Here is a 23,296-nt window from a genome sequence, read left to right as displayed (position 1 = left end):
GGGGTTGAAAAGACAGTAGCTATAGCTGTCAACATTCTTCTCATGACTAATGAGTCAAAGATGGAAATAAAAATGTTCATAAATTAAAGTTGTGCAGGCCTGTGATCCTGGTTTGGTTCAAGTCAGTTGTACATAGTTATTTTCCAGCAGTTCTTCTGTATGTGACTCTAAGTACAGGTACTAGTGGCATGAGAAGGTGGGAAGGATAATGGGGCTTGTAATGCTTTTGAGTTCTTTAGTTGATTTTTTTGGCGGCCTTTTAGCTTAGCAGGTAAAACAGTAAAAACCCTCCAAACTGAGCAATCCAGTGGAAGAAAACAATGGCTCACATACCTCAGCTGATAAACCCCAGGAATCTCAGTGTGTGAAGGGACATGGATGCTGATGTTTTCATTTAGGCCAGAACTGGTATGTGTTGGTGCAGCTCTTTGGGAAGCTTTCTAATAAGCTTTTGTGCAGGGAGGCTTCTGTGGACTCCTTTTGACTCTTCACCTGTACATAACTGACTTAAAGCACAATAAAAACACCGAGAGAAAGACATGTCTTCTACAAGACTGCTTTTTCTCTTTACAGACGTACACAAATGTTTAAGGGTTTTCTTACAATTCAAGTAATCAAAATGCAGTCAAGTGCAATAAAATTATGGGGAGATCATACATAGGAAAAACAAAAGCGAGTGGAGAGTGTATGTTGAGAATGGAATTGCTACAGAACATACTGGTTTTGTCAATTTTGATTTGAAAAGAAAACCTTTATTCTGCCCTTAAAGGTGCATTGCTTGTTTTGCCTTGTACCACAGTTAACAGATTTGTAAGGTAAGCACTGCAATCCCAGTTCTATCCAGTTACTTCTGTCACGAAGTTCAGATTTAACTTCTTTTTTAAAGTGTTTTGCTGTTTGGGCAAGTCCTTAAAGTAGATGGCAGAACACATTGTACATCAAGCTAATGTTCACCTTGCCTTTTTTGATTTGCTTAAAGCAACATCCTTTAAAGAGAATTCCTAGGAACGTAAGTTGAAGTGTTTGATTTTGGAGTATGACCTCTAGAATTCTGTGCTATTTTATTTAGAATAAAAATAATGCTTTGCCTTTGTGAAGGAGGCAAGAGAGAGAAAACACATACACATATGTGTCTACAGAGTAGCGTTGGTAATAATAGGATCAACCCATTCTGCTGCTCAAGTTGTTTAATAGATAATTGATGCACACTCTGTTAAACCTGTATCATACAAAATTAGTATTAATTAGTTAAAGACAATACTGTTAACAATAAAAGCCATTAACAATTCTATGTTACCATGGTCATGGAATTTTACAGTAAAGCAGAAAGGATGTCAGAGTAATCAGCCACAATTGCAAAAGCATTTCCTAAAACTTCATTAGTCTTGCTTGTTCTTTTTTCCCTGGGAGATCCAAGCTGCACTATACCCTCAGTGCAGGCCTTAAGACTTGAGGGAGAGAGAGACAGTCTTGTTGAGCCAGCACTCACCTTTCTGTCAGTCTTAAAGCTGCTCCATGCTTATTACTTTTTCAGTAACTTCCCATAACTTAGAATCCTTATCCTTATCACAGTATGTAAGGCATTGTAAATGATGTGCTGCAGTTTCCCAGTTTTGTCAAGAAGATACTCGAATCTGGCCAGTAAAGAAGGTGGCCACTGGACATTCCTTATACGGCCAAATAGTACTACCAAAAATCCAGCTGCCTGCTCATTTCAACCTCTAAAAGGTTTTCAGACCAGCTGGTTCTAGATAAGCAGTGCTGCTGCCCACCACAGAATTCAGCAAAAGTTTGCTGACGGGGTCTGTTGGTTTGCGTGAGTTCAGGAAAGTAGCACAAAGACTACAGAGATTCTTCACTAGAAGACCACGTGTGCCCTGGTCTTCCAGGCTACTGTGCACTTTTAGAGTGAGTAGACAAAAAGCCTTCCACCAAGCCGAGCTTTTGCAGAACTTCTCTCTGCTGCCACTACAACTTCTTTCTGCAGGGATAAAGAGCAAAGGTAGCAAAATGTAACTGTAGGTGCATGGCTGCCTTAAGCTTCCCCCATGGATTTTGACCATCTCCTTAGTGTCATACAGAAATGTGATGGGAAATGAGGCAGCAGCCCACCTCATCAGAGTAGCAGTTAAAGTCTGTTTGCCATACTATTTCATTTGGGGAACTGGAGCAAGCTGGAACAAATGAAATAAATCTCTTGCCCATATAAACTGCTTCTCAGAGCTAATATCAAGACAGATGAAGCTGGAGTGTGGACTAGAGTGGTGCCATAGCAACAGAACACAAATGCTTGGAGAATAGCCTCGCTTGCACTCAGCAGTGCCTCTGTTTCAGGTGTTGGATTATGCACCCTAACCTAGCTGAGAAGAATTTCCAGGTGCTTGTCCATTGCATGTTTTAACACAAGAAGTCAAATACCAGTTGTTGAAGACCTCCTCAGCCTAGTACTGAGGCTTCTTCTGTATTCACACAGAGAACCCTAGTCCTCATGGAGATGATGTCAGAGTGAGCAGAACATTGGAACTCAGCTGAACAAGCACTAAGTAATTTTCCAGCTGAAAAAAGGTTCCTCAGTGCATTATAGAAATGTAGCAATTGGCATTTGGTAAAAAACTGGGCATGTGAGGGAAACAAAGAGAAACAGGTACGCAAACACATCCTAAATCAGTCAGGTAAGAATTGGACCTCTCTATGCTTACAAACACATGACATATGAACAGTGTTCACTGCAAGTGATAGCCAGGACAGCAAACCTGTAAAGACTAAATGAGAGGAATGGTTTTGAGTGCTCGGTTTGCTCCACAGCTGAGCATCCACTTTGCATACAGGCAGGCATGAATAGTAAAGGCAGGAGGCACCTATGCTGCATTTCCCATGGAACCTTTCAACAAACTCCTAAGCACTTTAGAATTTAGGCTGGTTTAAAGTGATTCAAACCTTTCAATTCAGGTGCCAAAATGTTGGCTACTCCATAGCTCATCAACCTATAAAATGGGTTTAATTACCAGTTCAGAGAGTGACTTAATTAACTATGTAAAGAACTTAAGACTTTTGAAAATGTGTAAGATACATGTGAGGTGTTAGCTAGTATATTCAAGTGAGGTAGAAGGATGTTATGAAACAGCCAACAACAGTAATTTTTCTCACCTTTCTTTCAGATTTCACAGTGGTAACGGAACTCCCAAATCTTGATAGTTCCTATAAAATAACATTGCTGGTTATAATACTGCTAGGGGTTTTTTTTAAGTAGGACTTTTTAATTTTTCTCAGTAGTTTGTTTTCTGGTTACTTACCTCAGGAGAAATCAGAACATACTGTGCCTGAAGAAGAAAAAAAGGAGGAAAAACAAAAAGTCAGTGGAGGAGAGTAGAAGACCAGTATGTTAACCCTGGCTCTAAACAGCAAAGTAATTTAATAACAAACAGGAGGAGCCAAATTGCAGAGGTTCAGAAACCTGAGAAAACCTTCTGTTTTCTGGAACCAAGGCAGAACACACTTGGTATTTGTACTGGATGTGATTAATTAGTTATAATTCTAAATTCATGTCCAGAATTCACTTTCCTGTATTCTTACCCAGTCCTCAGGACAGGGAGATGTCCATGATGTGCAGTGGCCTGTCACATTCCCCGAGGATGCCTGTCTGCCGTTGTAAATATAAACGCGGCCAGCTGCCGCACCAGCCAGGATTGAGGTGACACCGTTAGTTCGCAGTGGGGATGCCACAATCATTTCATCTGCACATAATACAAAGAGGACATGACACAGCAGAAGTGAACTAATGCTAAATCAAAACATGGGAGAGCTGGCATTTACATGCCTCTAGATGCCACAATTCCTATTAATGATGGCAGCTAAAATGTTTCAATTTCTGACTGAGTTGCTTGGGGTTTTACAGAGGCCTCCCTGTAAGGCACAGTGGAATACTGGTACAATTCAATTGGGAAAGCAGACTGTGGTTAGCACTTGTATGAGTATGTAGGTGACCAATTTTCCTGTTGCCAAAAGTTAAACCCTTCACTTCTGGTCTAGATTCAAGCTTTACCTAGCCCATCATTATCCAGATCACTTAAGTAAATGTCTCCTCCGAAACGAGAAAACCTCCTGTCCCCACTGAATGTGCTGAGCAAAGAAGGCTTGGTGCTGTTTGACAGGTCATATACCAGAGCCAGTCCAGCTTGATGCAGCACTGAGGACATAAATAAAATCCTAGACAGGCTGTCTGGAAGGAAAAAAAAGAAATAACAGATGTTGAGCATCAGACACAGGAACTCAGGTTTAATACTTAAAATTTTAGGTAATACTGGCATTACATAAAATGGATAATATAATGTATCAAATAACATCAAACATTATATGCCTTTAACACTAATTAGCATAGGAAAAAAAAATCTTTTAGTCACAGTACCAGGGGAGAAATGGATTCAACTTAGACTTCTGCATTTTGACATCCTCAGTTCCTTACTGCCTACTGCCAGAGTGAGGACAAAATACTGTGTGGTTTCATTTCCAAGAAATATGCAGTCTGCTAGCAAATCACTGTTACATAAAGAATGCAAAGCAGTAATGTTAAGCCCATTTTAAGGAAGGAAAAAGACCCACTCAAGTTGAAGCACAGTAGAGAGGACTCTATGTGTAAGGCACATACAGGTGATTACAGTGATTTCTAATTGGTTTTTTTTTAATTTCATGGCAATTCAAAGGTCCCTTTTCTAACTTAAACATTGTATCTCTCCTTGAGTCATACAGAAACAAACATCCTTAAGTAGAAATGGTCTCCAATTTTCAGGACATACCTGCAGTAGGTGCACCCACCACCAAAACTTTTCTTGTGTTTCCGGCCACAGACATCACACCACTGGCCAGAGACAAACCCATTCTGCCCATCTCCTGTCAGATTTTTAAAACACCTATGTAATTTCTACAGAATGTCACTTTACTTCAAATTATTCACAAGGTCCCATACTAAAGGAGGAGCCCTACCTTCTCTCCAGTTATCTCAAACCAGCGCTCAGTACTTGGTGGGTTATACCCGTACACCTTCCCAACACTCTCTGACATCCGACAAGAGGGTATTGCAGCTTGACAATGCAATTACAATGCAAAATAAATTTGTATGTAACAACATATTATTGTACATGTTTTCCCCTTTTACTTTGCAATAATAGTGCCTGACAAATTCTAGAAATCTATTTTAGTAATTCCCATACTTGTTCTAACTAATTACACAATATTTAGAGCACACACTTGGTCTGTCTATCCACTTTTTTATCATCCAAGACATCTTCGTGTTTAATTTGCTTTCAAAAATGCTCTATCAAAGTAAGAGGTATCCATACAATTATTTAAGGCATGCCTTACCCATCAGCATTTTTGTGACCCCTCTTCCTCCCCAAGAAAACCCAAGAAATTCTTAAGTGTCTCTAAATAACAGAGACCTGCCCTAGAGATGGTCTAAAAACCCTTGTCTTCATAGGGAAGGGTGAAGGCATAAAAATACAAATTTAATGAAAGTATTCTAAGCAGAACAAAAAGGAAACTTCCTAAAAAGCTGGAAGTCTAATCTATTTCAAATTTTAAACCTTGCAGAAGTAGAGCAGAGTGGAGGAGACAGAAGATGTCACATACAACATACCTAGAACAAGTCTTCCATGTAGGGCTACCAATCAGCAATAATGTTACGTTCTCCAGCTGGCAGCTGGCAAGTGAAAATCCAAACCAAGCATAGTTTTCTTCCCCCTCCATCATCCAGTTGGCATCCTGTACTGACAGGAGTCCTGAGAGACCAGAAAAAAATATGAGTTAAATCTTCGTGTGCCCTGGCATTGAAAAACCCATTTGCAATCATCCACTGATTCACCCTATGACAACAAGTTTCTCTTTGCAAAGTTACACTGCCCATGACATGGCACCAGTAATTGTTGACTTTGCTTACTCACCCTGCAGCTCTGCTGGCTGGTGAAAGCTTTTATTTGACACAGCCTGTTTCTCAATCCTTCCAAAAGCCTACATGAAGTATGTGAAAGCTACCACTCAAGCCTGCCCTAAACTACTTACTGTTTATCAGAATTTGTAACTCTTCAAGGGTGCTGGGTGGGAGAGCTTCAAATCATTCTGGCTATAATTTAAATAACCCATTCTGTGCTTTGGTTTTACAAAAATGTCAGTTAGCAGTGTTTTGAAACCCATGTTCTTGTGGTTTCTAATTTTACATGAATTAGAATAAGCTGCAACAATTAAGCATTATTGTAAATCTCAATTACATGATTCTGACTAAGCTGCCCAAGCTTTATTATTTAGCTCCATCTATGACATTTCCTCCCTCATTCACTAGAAACCTCATCACCTGTACCCATTAACTACATTCACTTGTAGCATTCCTCTTTAGCCACATGAAGGAATGTACAGAATGATAAAGATTGATTTGTTGACGTTCATTTGCAATTTTCCAAACCTGGAACCAGCCTACCCTGGACTCACAATATATAGTTGAATCCATTGCTTTAGCAAAGGTTTTCAACACAGTTTCCCACAATGTTCTTGCATCCCAGCTGGGACACTGCAGTCTGGATGGACAGAAAACCAGATGGGAAAAACCTGGTTGAGAGGATCACCCTGACAAGAGCGGAGAACGTGTTGTTCTCTGAATGCCTGCAACAAGTGGAGTGCCTTCAGGGATCAATCTTTTGACTCATCCCGTTGGACACTTTATTATAAATGATTTAGACAAGGCAACAAGATGCTGTTTTGTGAAGTTGGCAGATTACAGGAGATTGCAGGGGAGTGGTCCTATTCAGGGGCACCCACGCAGGCTAGAGTAACAGGCTGACAGGAACCTCACAAAATTCAGTGAGAATGAATGCAAAGCTTAACCCTGGGAAAGGAGATGCCCTTGCAGTGATACAGCTAGGGACAGACTGGCTGGGGAGTTGCCACGTGGAAAAGGCCCTGGAGATCCTGGTGGGCAGAGACCTGAGTGTGAGGCTCTGACAGCAGACAGCCAACAGTGCCTTAGACTGTATAAGCAGGAGCATGGCAAAGACATTGAGAGAAGTGATTGTTCCCTAAATCACACCTATAATATATTGTTCAGTAACAGGAAAGATGTTGTTAAACTGGAGCAAATTTAGTAGGGGTGTTCAATGATTTCCATGCCTATGAGGTCACTATGCATGGTGGGAAGACAATAGACAATGAACATAAAGTGAAACAAGAAAGGTTCATACTGGCTGTAACAAGAGATTTTTTTCCCTATGAGGACTGCCAAGAAGTACAGCAGCTGCCCAGAGTGGCTGTGCAATTTCTATCATTAGAGGTTTTAAGATGCAACTGGACAAAGCCCTGAGCAATTTGGTCAGGCTTCACAGCTATCCCTTACTGAGCAGGAGGGACAGCCTCTGAGATCACTCCAAGCCTGAATTATCCCAGGATTAATTAGGAACAAATGAACAGTCACATAAAATATGGGAGGGTTAATTTACTCAATAAATATTACCTTGGTCACTCCTGTTGATATGAGAGTAAAATGCAACCACAAATCCTCTCTGCTTCCCACCACCTGGTGCATATGGAGAGCCCACAACCAGATCAGCTTTTCCATTCCCGTCAACATCAGCTGCCAGGAGGGACCAACCAAGATTACAGTAGGAATACTGCAATAAACAGTTAGTTTAAGCCCGAAATAAAACTTAAACCATCAATTCTGCAGCAAAATAGAGCAACTTAATTCTAAAGAGCTAACTTTGCTTCTGACCAAATTACCCTCCCACTCCCTGGCTTCAATTTTGTTTTCTTTGGTTTTTTGTTTGGTTTGGGTCAGGGTTTTTTGGTGGCTTTTTTTGGTTGTGAGGGCTATGCACCTTGCTATTCACCCTGCTGCCTCCCCTGCACTGGGGTATAAATGTCTTTCCCACATAAAACCAATCTAAGCAAGCACCTGCTTACTCCATCCCCCTCAGTCTAAATTTCCTTGCAACAATAAGTTAGATTTTAACATTTTTTTTTTATTAAGCCCATAAGCTCTTTTCCCCTTTATCTCACCTCCTGCTTGTGTAGCCCATGTGTCAGCCCATCTAACAGGATAGTATAAACAGGATATTACATTGTCAATATACCTGACAAGTTATGGTAACATTTGGCTCGGGTGCCAAGCCTCTTCCCTCAGTTCCAAAGTAGACATATACAGCACCCTAAACAGCATAAAAGGCAAATGAGGCATGAGACCACCTGCTTGTCAGTACTAAGTATTAAATCCAAGGCCAATCACAAGGAGTGGAACAGTTCTGCAAGGGCTATTCATACAACTTTATTTTTCCTCTCAGAGCCTTCCCATATTATTTTCTTTCCCACCCCAAATCTAAGAATATCCATGGGTAATGGGTATTGCTGTAACCAAGCAGCAAACTAGAGAAGTACATTTTCATCATACTGTGTGTAAGGAGCAAGGGCAGTATAGTGTATAATTTATACTCATAATACACACGTTCAGATGGCTCAAATTTTGTTAATTTATAATACAATGGCAAACAGTGCCAGGCACAACAGATGCACACAATTTTCCAAGTGGTGAGTCTAAATAAAAGCACTTAAATTCTTATTCAGGCAGCTAAATTAGTATGTAAAATTCTGAAGAGTTTTAAGCTTAATGGATATCGTTTAAATCAAAACATTTTACCTCTCAGTTTGCATGGCCTGGAAATACTCAGGGACCATTATATGGGCTTATCTGGTAAGCTGCAAGTCATTAAGCCTCTGTAACTTGGTTATTTTAGCAAGTGTGTCTGTGTTCGTATCACATTTTAGTTACCATTTGTTGCCCTGTGACAGCATATGACAAAACTCATTGACCCATGAGGTCCATTCCAGACTCTCTGTTCCTAAATATAAAGGGTACATTTGTATTTCATGAATGGCCCCTTACATTTCCAACATGTCAGTGCTGCAAAGTTGCAATCTGGTTTGGATTTCTAATGTGCAAAAAGGCCACTGAAAGAGAAATACAGGTAGCTGTCATTGCTGTTGCTCCAGTCAAAGTACCCACAAAGGTTATAAACATCTGTTTAAATTACAAAGTCACCTTGAGCAACAACAGAAATTCTCTCTTTCATTTCAATGTTTAAAAAAATATGTATCAATAAAAACATTCAGTTTGGAGAGTTAAAAAAAAGCCCTAACAAACCCATGTTTGTAGCTTACTTTGTAAGTAAGAAACTGAGATCCCACAGAAGGTGCTCCAACTGCCAGATCTGGCACTCCATCCTCATTGAAGTCCAGGACTGCCAAGGCAGAACCAAATCTTCCTGAAGGCTAAAAGGAAAGGGATTGCTCTCATGTTTTCAAGTCAAAACCGTGAAAACCTACGGCACATTTGCACAGGGAAGACTAGAAATAGATGACAAAAGTCTATCCCAACAATTCTTTTTTCTTCTAAGTAATAACCCCCATGCCAACACACTAACTCAAAGTTGGTTGTGTTAAAATGAAGGACAACAGAACATAATATGGTGCTGCTTTGCTATTTCCTCTTCTGAGTCCAGTGCACCATTGATGTTAAGCTTATGGTCTTTCCTGTTGACAGCATTATGACTGGGAACCAGTAAAACACTCTGTAAGAAGACAGCAGCTGTTACTTCACAGTTTATAACCACAGAAACAAATTAAAATGAAATGTAGCTCATTCCTCCCTATTATATTCTTTGTGACTAAAGGTATTTTCTACAGAGGATCATATTTAACACTCAAAAGGGTCATTTGCTCCTACTTCTTGGTTACAAACCAGCCACCATCATGTCAAATCAGTTTTCTCTTTTTTTTTTTTTCAATACTCTTACTACAGACAAAATGATTTGGGGAGAAGTTATCAATTAATGAAGAAATGTAGCCTCAAAGGAATTGAAACATCTCAAATTAATAATTTTAGATTAAAAAGGACAGGAAACACAATATTTTCTTAAATGCAGGGATGAGGATGAGCTATACTGTGGCTTAGAGAGACACAACCTTAGTTTTATTTAAGGGCACTTTAAGGTCTAGTACTCACTTATGTGGCACAGTAATGGAAGTGAACCCACAGATCACCATCACTTCAATTGTTCCCGGAACTTTAATAATGATTATTTTTCTTGAAAAGCATATGACATCTTTTATCAGGAGCAGTATTTCAGGAATAATACTCATACACATTAATGATACCAATGCTCAGTCAAAATTCACCAGTTTTCAGGCAAAAAAAATTTAAGTGACCAATATCTGCCTTGACCCCTTACCTGATGACCCTGTAGTACTTGGTCAGCTTTCCCATCCAGATCCATGTCCTCTAGTGGCAAACCCGACTGGTTGCTGTAGACCACATACACCCTTCCTATCTGAACATGGCCCATGGTGCTGTACCCTGGTGCTCCAGCCACCAGATCTTCATATCCATCCTGGTTTAGGTCAGCTGAGATCAGTGCCCTGTACAGCAAGGGAGTCAACAATATCAGCATTAGTTTTCAGACTACCACAACATTAGTGGGATAAACCCCCATAATTCAGATAAACCAGGACCTGTGTTTCCCCATATAGTTTTGTAAAAATCTACACAGAATTTTTTATATCATATATTTATTTATGTTTTCTTGAATTAAGTAAAACCAGAACAACCATCTTCCATTAGTGCATCTGAGATAAGCAAAAGAGTTAGAGTAGTAACATGTTGGAGTTTAGAGAGGGAACATGGAAAGAACTAACTACTGTTGATTTAGCCAGTATGAAGTAAACTCAAGAATTAAATCCAAATTTTGAGACAGAATAAGTTAGATAAGCAGCAATGCAAATTTGTTTTATTATTGTTCCCTGTTGCAGGTCAAAGTAGAACCTCATTGGCAAGGAGAGAGAATATGCTTCTCTCTGTCCTGAATCTATCTTTGAACTCCCTACTAGTCTCAAGTATTTCCAAGAAGTCTCACTAGACATCATCAGTCATCAACTCATGACAGACAATTAATTTTGCACAAACATCAACCCACGACCAAAAAAGGGTAGCAACGATCCTATACTGCCCAGAACTAGAGCCAGTGTTAGTTCTAATGTTGGTTCCTTCCGTTTGGAGCTTGATCAACATCCAAAAGAAAAATCTTACAGGTTAACTTGCTGTTCTGAACATACAACATAAGCCATTCCATCAGATTTTTACAACTTTGCACTCTCACCTTTAAAGAGTATCCAAAGGATCAACAATAATATTTTGGTGTGTACTCAAAATTTTAAGAAATCAAGAGGAAGGTGGGATGAAAAAATTACCAACCATCCAAGCCTAGCATAGGGTGAAGTCAGAAAATATGAAGCTGCTGGCTTGGAGATGTGCTTAGAAGATTTCTGATGTGTAGCTCCTAATGCTGTCCACACATTGGTTTTAAAAGCATGGTTTATCAAGCGGAGGGATTTCTGAAATAAAAATAATAAAGAGACACAACAGTGGCTAAAACACAGATCGAAACTCTAGAACTTTTTGGGGCACCTCAAAAATCAAGTCACCAACAGTGGAAATCACCACATGGATTTAAGAGGAGTCTGACTCAGATCATAAGCACCATTTTAGAAAGACAAAAATCTGTATGCACTAAAGGGAGCACTACTAATTGTTCACTGCTATGCCTTGCTGAGAGCTCTTAACCCAAAAAAAGCAATTATATGTCTGTGAAATGTAAATACTAACTATATATTTTGTCTTTTTTGGCACTGCAGGATGTGTTCTAACTTCACTATACAATAAGCAAAGTGTAAAAATTGAGTACTTATGACGTACATATATAGATTAACAATGGTACTGGAATGTCCATGAAGTCAGCTACTGCTAACATCCAGAGACCCTGCTCCACCATGCAGCATTTCAGACAGCAATGAAAACAATTTTATATAGAGATGAATTTTACCTGACACATCTGTTACTTCTCACTTACTGTTGCCCAAGGCTGTATGTTGAATTGAACTCCTCTCTCTGTATAGTTTATATTCTTCTCAAGTGTTTCTGTAAGCAAAGAAGTTGTATTCTTGTGATGTTCATGTTTTGATTGTTTGTTTCTGCTAAAACAAAGAAGACAGTGATAAGAATTAATATAACTGAACTAATGACTTGAGGTAAAAGTCTCTGTTAGGTTCTGCAGTTCCTTTACACAGAACTTAGTTATTCACACTAAGAGAATCTCAAATTCACACTCAAAAAGATAACCCAAAATATCTCTAATTTTCAGTAGCTCACTGTCCGCATTAGCAGAAGACTCTCTTTTCATTACTAAAGCTTTAAACTGTCAGAGCTACACTTACACGTGGTTGTCCTTGTGCTCCTTTGTGCAGTTTATGAACAGTGGGTTCTCAGGCAGGTAACAGCTACTAAAGAAAAATACACAGAATGCACTTTAAAGATTTTACCACAAGAGAAGTGAAACTAAAAATACAACTTTTATCCTTACTGATTCCTCTGTTAGAAGTCATCAGTTTTTTAAAGAAAATCAAAATTAGAGCATCATCATAACCCTTAGAAACCCCTGTGATATTTATCTGATGACCTTGATTAGGTTCTGTATGAGTATCATATGTCTTTACAGAGCTCTTGAGGGAAACTTATTGTAACATGCCCTGTTATCTATATGAATCTAAAGCATTTTTAATGAAAGTGCCATTTAGGAACAAAGAATGTAACAGATTGTACCATTCTGTATTTCAAACATAATTTCCCAAAATAGCAACAGTGATATTTTCCATATAAATGGGTGGATTAATTGCCACTGTTGGTCTTCTGAAGTTATTTACGAAAGATTACATTTGTAAGAGAGCCATACAAGGCTAAACTTCTATAAAAATATGAAACTGTGAGTAGAAGCTTGAGCTTAAACACTAGAGTATATACTCCTACTCTTTCTAATTCTATTTGCCTTCAGGGTCTGAAGGTAATACCTGACCTCCCCTCAAAAGGGACATCTTTGCTGACTGATGGCAGCAGCCAGAAGGTGCAGGCCCAGATTGCTAGTCCAGGCAGAACCTCAGGGCATGGCTATGCAACATTTAAGCAAAGCCTTGAGTATGTCTTAAAGAACGCCCCAAATTTTCCCTGCTAAGTATCACCTGGGCATGCCAGCGGCTTGCCAGGGCAAAGGAGTGTGAACACGTAACAAAAGAAAAATCAAGGCCTGCATAATCCTGTGAGCCTGGGTAAAAGGCAGACATGGAAATCCCTCTGTCCAAGTGAGGATCTAAAGCTCAGCACCTCTTCTAGGAAAGAACCTGCCTTAAGAAGAACAATTAAGTGGGTGTCAGCACTTGACTACTGTGTTCTATAGGTCAGGGCACACAATATACCTGGCTCCATTCTCTAGCATATGGCTCGTCAGCTCAAAAATGTTGTTGGTCCAGAATGCCATGTCATCCACTCCTCCAAGGAAATATTCATGGAACTTCTCCACCAGAAATGTAGATTTACTAGCAAATGTTGGGAAAAGCTAAGAGACAGGCAATATGCTCAGGAAGATGAATCACATCGTCTCCATGCTGTATGTTCATTTTTATAAAGAAAACAGAAGACCAACCTTGCCAACAAGAAGCCTTTCTCCATGCCTGAAAAAAAATTTCAGAAATAAAATTTGTTTCATTTAATATTTAATTATTATACAGTTCTTTTCAAAAGTCCTATATGGTAAATACTATGCAAGTCGTTATATTTCCATGTTGGTTGTTAATACATTTTTAAAGTTGTAATGTAAAAAGTAACAATAAAAACTTTAATGCCCTTAATTTGAAGGATTCACAGTTTTTGTAAATGCTGTGTGACTATTGGTAATTAACTGAAATACAGGATACAGCTACGCTGTTCAGGATACTCAAAAGCAGACACTGCCAGATATCCAAAGTCTCTTTTCAATTATTCTTGGACTTGAAGGGATCTACATAAAATGTAGGTAAGGCATGTATCTAGAGACTTCTTCAGTACATGATAATTACATTGCTAACGCACAACAGTGCAATGGTACTTAAAGACACAGCTGTTATCCAATAAATAGGCATAAATATGTTACATGTATAAATGCATTAAATAGTCAAGATTCACCATCTGTGGTGTAATAATTAATTTAACAGTCATTAAAAAGTCCAAATTTTAATCCTAGTCATTAAAAAAATTCAGATGTTCTGTGATTTTGGGGTCTAGGAGGGAGCCTATATTGCTGACATCAATGCATAAGGTGTTTCAAATATGATTGTCATAATTCTCCTACATATGTTTCACTTACAAAAGCCCAGGTAGAGATATTAAACTTACAGTTCAAAAAACAGCAGATAAGTACATTCAGCAATTGTGCTTTCAGTTATGATCTCTTTTCCATAAAATTCCTTATAGATAGCTGCTAGGTCTTTGACAGGTACATACCTAAAAAAAAAAAAGAATGTGTTACAACAACAGATGTTCCACATCACCCAATAAAAGATTAAAGTTCTTGTAATAACAACAGCCCATAAAATATTCCAAATTTCAAAAGACTGCATAAGGTCATGAAGATTTACAAATACCAGAGAGACCAGGATTGCACATGCAACTGTGAGGGAAAAAAAAGTGGGCATCTAAATCTTCTGCTCATTTTTATGCTTTTAAAACTGTCTGAATTCAACATCTTCAACTTCCAAAACTTTAAGTAAATCTCACTTAGATTGCCACTTAACTGAGTTATTTCACTAGCTGCTAGGACATTCCAGCAAAAAGTTTTCACTAGTTATTTAATATATAACTGCTTATAAATTCAGAGATAAATAATTTACTCTTTTTTTGCTGTGTTCCTGTACATAAAACTCTCTTCTGTCCTTCCAGTTTTTTAAGTCAAGGAACAGTAAATATGCATATAAGGAATACCAAACTCATACATTTAAAATAGTTGCAAGTGCTTCTTTTGAAAGAAAAATAAAGAAGGGCAGCATTTTGTTAAAACAGATCAATACAGAATTGTGATATGTGATTATATTATATATGATTATACAGAATGAACATTAAATATTAAAGAAGGCAACCTCATTATCTTACCAACTCGATGCCAGATAACTGAAGTCCAGCTCAAACTGACTCACTACATCTCCTCCTGAGGATGAAAGAATGAAAACAACCCCACATAACCCAACAAACAAAACCTGTTAAGTTTCTGTCATGAGTAACACTGTGGATGAAGCTATGCATGGCTCTTCTATATGTATTTATGTGGCGGATTTGCCAGCTATATATTTAGAATACACAAATGGTTCACCTGCAAGTATGCTGCACATTTTATACCTCCAGAGAATAATGTACAATTTAAAATCACAGTAGTGACTCCATCTAAATCTTAGCATCCTTTGGTCTGCATTTTGGCTTTAATCCAAATGTCCATATGCCTTATCACATCTCCTCAAACTTGGACCATAAGGATGGGTACAGCAGGGCTTTGCAAGCCATGGGGAAGGGCAAGAATACAGTGTCCATATGCCATTCTTACTCCTGCATTGCCCAGGATAAGAAACAGAATCAACCACCATGGTTTTGAAGAGGACTAGCTATTCCAATACAAGGATCTATGATTGGCAAACAGAAACATTACCAAAATCTCCAACACTGTGAGCTTCTGAGTATGAACCATGAAAATCAATCTGGAGAAAGAGAAAAACAAGAGAACTGCCTGTTTCTTTTAATATGAGCAGAAACAAACTCTCCAAGCAACACTAATGTTTACAGGTCCCAAACCTGACGAACGTCACTCTTACGAAGTTTGTGACATTGTGTCTCTCCAAAAATCTTCCTGAAACAGGACTCCAGCTTTTCTCTTTCCTCCCCACCGCAGTCCAAAATGAAGTTATCCGTTCCAATAAATCCAGTTGTATCAATAAATAAAACAATGCAGGCTTACTTCTCCCATGGCCTTTAGAAATCCTTGGTCAATGCCCAGGCTATGCCAGCTAACATCTGCCACCACATGTGAAGCAATTCCAAACAGGAAAGCCACCAGCTTCTCTGTAGCCTACACAACAACAATCCATTTGTAGTAATACCAGTAATTTTACTCCTGTCTTTAAGAAAATGTTAGCATTTTACGGATGTGCATGTATGTATGTTTCTCACCTATATCCATGTATGCATATACAAGGATAGGTGAGAAACTCTTACAATACAAGAATTTACCATGACAAGAGTGCTGACCACTCATTGCTTGATGCTGTGGTCAACTTTTGTAACTTGAGAAGCTCTAAGCACTTTATACAGTCGAAGGCCATAGAATTACATGGTTGATGTGAGGGTAATTTGCATACTTTGAGTTAAATGTGTACTAAACTGTTGTCCTGGACCAAGGATAAAAACTTCCACTTCCAAGGAGTGAACTCCCTCTGCCACCATGGGTGTTGTGTAGCCACACAGAGGAGAGAAATACATTCTTCTGCACTCTCACTTTTGACAAATTGTTTTTCCTTTCCTCCTTCATAGCTCACAGACCATTAACAAGAGCAAATCTGGACTAAGTTCAAGATTTCACAAATGAGAGTTCTAAAAGATGTCTGGTTTTCAAATGGCAAACCCTCAACCAGATCTCACAGGAATGCAAGACCACCAACCACATTTAAAAGTTTGGACCTATGAAATGTATCATAAGCACCAGAACACAGTGGAGATAACTGACAGACTTTATATGGAAACTGTAAATTTTTTGTATGGCAAAGATTAAAACAGGATTTCAAGTGCTCCTATACAAGCAGAGATTTTAATAGAAAAGTGTTGGGTTTTTTCTACACCTCACAAAGGATGAAATTACAACTAGTGAAGGTGAAGAAAATAGTTGAAAGCAAAGTCAATCAAGAGAAAGTTAATCAATTTTCTTACCTCCTCCCAAGGCTGAGGATAATTCCTTCTGATGTAGTCAATACTTGCTTTGAGAAATGGTGACCAGTGAGTGTCTTCAGATACATCATGGAACATTCCTATTGCAATAAAATTATATCAGTATTTGATTTGTTCTTTGGGGAAAAATGAAAAAGAAAAAAGGAAAAGAAAGAGTTTTCTCCATTAAAAACCCCACAGACTTTTGTTCAATTTTGTATAATGCAGAAGATACATTTTGCACTCTATCTAATGAAAAGAGCCAAAAGATACTTATTTTATGTGATTTATGCTATCAAAAGAGATACTAGATTTACCTTCTATGATTTTGGTTTGAAGCATCTGAAAATTTTGTGCCTGCTCCTTTTCTCTGTGCCGGTGAGTAGGTACAGTACAATGAAAAGCTGCCTCCCAAGCAAAGAGGATAAAGAGAGCTGACGGAGAAGCTGTTGACTGAATTAATGCATCCGCTTGTATGGCAGAAAAGCTGTTGGGAATGGCAGCCAGCTCAAAATATTATGTTTTCTGACAGGTATCAATTTCCACAGGGCAGAGGAGGGTTATGAATGTCATTATTATCACCACCATCATCTTCAACAGAAAGGCAAACTAGCCAAAATACAGTCGGTGTAGGAGGAGAAAAAGGGAGGAAAGGAGGAAAAATCAGGTTTCTTTTGAAAAATCAATTATGACTGTCACTTGAATTTAGGCAGAAAAGATTGTGTAGGATCTAACAGTGACCTTGCCTAAAGATTTCTGTGTACCTACATAAAGCTAAGTGCAAAGGGATGTTGACAGAAACAGACCAAGCAGCACAATGTTAAATTCTCTAAGGGGGAAGAAGGTAGGCAGGAGATTGTTCAGACCATCAGTACTCTTGGAGGAAGAACACATGTTTGTTGATGCAGTAATGTGAAATTGAACAATATTAGGGTAGATTAAGCACTGAGAGAGCAGTGACATTTTACAGTGAGGCTAAACTAGATAAAAGAAGGATGGTACTTGCTTGGCCAAAATCAGAGTGCCTTCTACATCTAAGCCTGTCTCCTGCCCAGAAAGGCAGTCTGGATGGCTTTGTTCTGGATGGCTTTGTTCTTGATCTAGTGACTCTCAGTTAAAACAGCTCAGGTCTGCAGAGGTACCTATTTCTTCCACATTGACTAAGGAGACTGCTGACAAGTGGTCCAACTCTAACAAGGCAAGATAGACTCCAACGTAAGTGAAGGAACGAAGATTGGATACTGCAGATAGAGAGGCTCTGACCACTGGCCTGGTATAAGACAGGTCAAAATGTTTAGAAGGGAAAGACGAGATAGGCAGATATTGGCAAGCTGAAGTAGGAACTGAAAAAAATCCCAGGAGAACATCAGTCATGAAAACAAGGAAAGCAAGACTGAAATTTGGGACAAGAAGCTGGCAGAGCTGGGCAGAAAACAAAGAACAGTGACCCCATAAGTGACAGAAGACAGAACCAGTATAAAATACCAGAGCAGAGAGGTGATCTGGATGTGAACTGAGCACATCAGGATACAAACTAAGCAGCCTGTAGTTGGCATAACCAACAGGCAGCATCAACAACCTGTGTCTGAGAAACAACGAGAATTTTGGCTGCAACTGTGATTTGGCTCTAAACCAAACAAAAATCCTAAGTACACCCCAAATTTAATGGAATTTGCATAGCCCACTAAGGTAAACTACTTCCAATATTTTAAACTTCCACTAATATCTCAACAATCAATTGGCTGGATATCCTCACACAAAGTACTTATCATTGCCCTGTCTCTGGTATTTGCCTAAACACGCTATTAGCTTGTAGCTGGAGGACAGGCTCTTTATCCCATTTGCCAATTGCTCACTATCCAGATTTACCATTTCAGTAGCAAATATCCTACAGCAAAGCCTAGCTGGCTGTTTTGTAGCTCTAATGTTGCTGAAGAAGTTGATTATGATCAAGAGCTGACCTATTAGAGTTGAAAAACCAGGGGACAACCTGCAGGTCAAGACATACTTTTTACAGCTAGTGCAAGAGGGTGCAAATTTTGTACTGCAGACTTTGGATCTGCAAGCAGCAAAATTAAGACTGACATTAATTTCCAACAGGCACAGTAAAAGGCAAAAGACTGCACTCTGGAAAAAAGGGACTTTAAACTGGGATGTTATTGACACTTGCCCACCTACCCCCAGCAAGTCCTACCCTATTTTGTTGCTGTGGGATTTTTAGATTCTCCTATCCTCTCTTTGACTGATCTGATAGAAACTAAGACTTTTTAAATACAGAAATAGCTTTAGGCCTTCCCTAAGACTTATATAAAAAAGACCATTTTGTCCTCTCAGTACTCAGTAATCTGACCTAATTTAGTCAAACAGCATCCTTCTATCAAGTTGTCCCACCCATTAAATAGTTACATTTACCCAAGAGTTACTTTCTAAAACATTTTCAAATGTGTTATTTCATTATAAAGTTCAACCAAAAGATTCTAACAAAAATGGTGGATAATTTTTGCGGGAAATCATTTTTGGCCACACTTCATTTCTTACAACATAACCATTTTCAACCCTACTAAATTCTGCAGGATTTGCACATAAAAATGCAGTTGTTATAATTTGGACTTACAAAGCTTTTCTTACCACGTTTGCAGATTGGAGGATAAAAGGCATCAGGATAAATGCTCCCAGCCTGAAAAGCATCTTGGTGGTTTAGCAATAACTGGGTAAAGGATGGGGGTAAAAAGGAATCAGAAGGCTATTGCACAGCACAAAACTACATTTTACTACCAACATCAAAGATATGTTCTAAATATCCAGCAAAATACAACTATCATCTTGGTAAAATACACCACGTGGTGCACAAAACCTTGCTGTCATTTTGCTGTCCTTAGTTTTATTAAATCTCTGTTTCCAAAATCCTCTACTGATTCTTCTAATACAACCACTCACACAGAATATGACGAAAGAAGATAGGAAAACATGCAAGAAACCACACAAAGTATATATATACACACATTGTTATATTCCTGTAATAATATTCAGAAGGAGTCAAAATATTTTCAATAAAAAACGGTAAAAATACAGTCTGAGCACAATATTGACACAGGCATTACTGAGAATAATAAGAAAGGCAAGAAGACAGAAAACAAAACATTCAGAAGAAAGGTGTACAAAACTAAGCAATAATATGCTTCCTACCTGTCTGTAATTAACACTCCCTTCATGCTTAGTGAAAAATTCCAGAGCTCTATGTGCTGAAAAACAATATATTGAACTGTTGATTTATAGGTATTGTGTCCAGGCCCACGTTTTGTTAGAAGCATTATCAAAACCAGAACACAACACATTTTCATACCCAAGCCAAGTGCCACATTCTCACAGAATGGTGTGCATGTGAGAGGGTGTTTTCTCACCTAGGGAGTTAATAAGGAAGTGCTCTTTCTGTGGCACATCTTCAGCCTCTCTCTAATCCCCAGCTCCCAAGCTAACCAACCAAGCTGAAATCGCAGGGAAATGAACTCCCCATGTTCAGAATTGAGCTACAGCAGTGAAATGACAGGACCACACCCAGCACATATGAAGTGTGGACCACAGAGTTCTAGCTGTACAGTATTCAAGTTTCACTGTTGCCCTTAGCAGTGAAAAAGGCATGTTGGGAATCAATGTGGATGTTTAACAGTTTGATTAATTTTTAACATGCATGAAAAGTAACAAAAATCTAAAGTCATCACAGTAAATAACAGTATTTATTTACTGAATTGGCAGATACTCTTACTCCCAAAAATCTTTATTTAGCTGTCATAACAAGTGAATGAAACGAACTGACATTCTTTTCTTTAATGAGGTCTCCTCCTTATTAATATTAGATCCCAGGAATAATCTATCAACAGTATTCTAAAAACACCCAACATTGACTCTAAAGCTATTTACAAAGACTGAAGTTAATTTGTTCCTTACCAAATAAATCACATCACAAAAAACCCCAAAAAACCAAACAACGAAACAAACAAACAAAAAACTCCCCCCACCAAAGCCAAAACAATCCACTCATTCTGGAATAAGATCTAGACAAAACTGTGTGGGTTCGAAAGATCTTTAACTTTGAATTTTATCCAGTGATTTAATCATCCTTATACAAGTAAGTTAAGACCTTTAAGACCAGCCTTGTACCAGAAGAGAAATAACAACAACAAAATAATAAATAATAATCTAAAGTTTTAAGGTTCAGACATTTCTACACACATCTCTGATTCCAGTGTGGGAAAGCCTCAGTTTGGCAGTTTGCTTTTTCTGCTTCACACCTCCCCCACACTTCTCTCACTACTCAAGTGGGCCCAGGTTCTACAACTCCACCGTCACAAGGCATTTTATGCCAGATCCCCACAGTTCCACAGAGCCTCACAAGTCTGACAGGAGCCCCTAGGGGTGAAGAGCTTCCCCATTCAGACCTGCCTCCAGGCACGGCCATGCAAGTAGGACACAGCACAGCTCTGCCAAGCACACTGAACACGATCAACATTCTGAACAGGAAGAGCTTTCCATCATTTTAAAAGTACTTTCAAAAATCTGTCCAGGATTTATTTGGTGCTGTCTTTAAGTGAGAGGAATTCCTTTTTACAGTTTGTTGTTTGGGGTTTTTTTTGTTTGCTTGTTTTTGTTTTCCTGCAATACTCAGTGTTTTACTTTTGCAAATATTTTCATCTTACTGTTATAGACTTCTATGTGCACAACAGTAAGAGAACTCAGCAGCATCAGAGCTGATCAGAGTTTAATGTAATTTACAAAATTTGTTGTAAACTATGACTCAATAGTTCAGTGTACACACAACTCCTCAGACAACCAAGATCTATAAATGCGTGTTTTCTGCAACATGCTCCTTTGATTACAAAAAAAGAATGACTGCTTTGGGACAGATCTGTAAGCTTGTTTCTCTTTGCAGATTTTTTTTTTCAAACACACTCTATTCTGGCAAATCTGTTATTTCAACTCCTCAGAAGTGCATACTTGGTAATTAGTGTCCTGAGCTTGCAGAGTTGTGTACACTTGCCTAACCTCAGGCACCATGACTTCTCCTACAGATTATTATGGGTTTCTTGACACACTGTTAGGAAAAGCAAATTGTTCCAGGATGCTGACCAAGGGTACAACACTCAGTAAGGGAACACACTCCAGTCCCAAACACCATGAATGATCCCAGCCTTGAAATTGTTCAAAGTTGCATGTATTCAGTACCTAAAGTCTGAGAAAATTACCTGAATAAAGGCAACATCCTACATTTTACCATCTGTTTGAGCAATGGATTTAGAAACAAAAAGAGAAGAACAAACAATTGGAACTGTCAGTTATTATGAGTAGCTGTTTCAGAATAACCTCACACTGCTCGTATTTGTGCTTGCAATAACTGTGGAAGAAGCCAGATTTTAAAAATAGCACAGGCAAACAAGAAATTCAAAACAGAACTAGTTCTCCATTTTGATGTTCACTCAGTTCTCTCCTTCATTCTCTACAAATCTACGCTGTTCTGGCTACAGAGAGCAACCTACCAGAAAGAGACACAGAACAAAATTTTTATGATGTTAATCACAGGTACAAACACATTACAGAATTTTATCTATTTATGCAGGTGTGGCATAATTAATACAGGGTGATTTGAAAACAGAGCTACCACAAATGACTTTTGTTATTCTTTAGTTTAAATATAACAATCCCACGAATTGCCTAAAGCATTCCTTTTCTTTCTCCAAACCAAACCCTATCTGCATACGACTCACAGACAAAAACATTCCAGTTACATAATGCCTGTGTTTTAGGAGACAGAAAAATATGCAACCCAAGTCAATTCAAGCACTTTACTTATAAAAAACAGTAAAATTTCAAACTCCAAAATCAAACTACTCATTTTCCTGTCTGTTATTCACATTTTTAAAATTATGTAGACTGCTCGTTACTTCAACATTATTTCCTCTCTCTGCTTTCCAGCTGAATCTGAATTTACTTCTCTTCACAAGAAACACAAAACACAAGAAAATCCATTTTGAATATGTCTTACCTATTTCAACATGTGTTGAAATTCCACATGGGACACATCTTTGACAGAAACGGTAGAGTATAACCAGCAAGACAGACCAAATCTTCAGACCAACCATGATGCTGGCTCCAACTGTGGTTTTCAGAAGCCTGGAGCAGTAGCACTGTGACCTTTGAAATGTAGGTTACGGAGCATGCCTTTTCTTTCACACATATTGCTGACACAGCAAGCAAACGACTGCCGAATTTGAAAGGCTATTTTATACCAATGCTTTCTTTTACTGCAAATAAAGTAATTTATATAAAGAAAGAAATAACCTATGGGTCTGCTCCCCACTTGAATTCTGTAATATCGCTGGGATTTGAGCAGTGTAACCAGTGCATCACTGCACCGCAGCAGTGAGACTTCTGTTAAATACAGCAGTG

General features: G+C 38.6%; 1 protein-coding gene across 1 annotated transcript; it reads right to left on the bottom strand.

Moving 5' to 3' along the window:
* Window positions 1-670: 670 nt before the first annotated feature.
* Window positions 671-22,989, bottom strand: GPLD1 (glycosylphosphatidylinositol specific phospholipase D1; the record flags this gene model as incomplete). Its single annotated transcript, XM_082291176.1, is given in 26 exon segments — window positions 671-1,981; window positions 3,148-3,198; window positions 3,294-3,320; window positions 3,574-3,734; window positions 4,043-4,219; window positions 4,794-4,887; window positions 4,981-5,050; window positions 5,052-5,078; window positions 5,633-5,774; window positions 7,493-7,649; window positions 8,112-8,186; window positions 9,193-9,303; window positions 10,263-10,449; window positions 11,282-11,421; window positions 11,937-12,060; window positions 12,301-12,366; window positions 13,333-13,472; window positions 13,560-13,587; window positions 14,288-14,395; window positions 15,041-15,095; window positions 15,588-15,636; window positions 15,894-16,004; window positions 16,859-16,956; window positions 19,484-19,562; window positions 20,042-20,097; window positions 22,893-22,989. Coding segments are annotated over 26 exon segments (2,508 nt in total). The 3' UTR covers window positions 671-1,903.
* Between the last annotated feature and the right edge of the window lie 307 nt (window positions 22,990-23,296).

The sequence above is a fragment of the Coloeus monedula genome, assembly GCF_965178545.1.
Source record: "Coloeus monedula genome assembly, chromosome: 1".
NCBI lineage: Eukaryota > Metazoa > Chordata > Aves > Passeriformes > Corvidae > Coloeus > Coloeus monedula.
The sequence above is the reverse complement of the archived record's forward strand: the minus strand, read 5'-3'. Positions and strand labels throughout refer to the sequence as shown.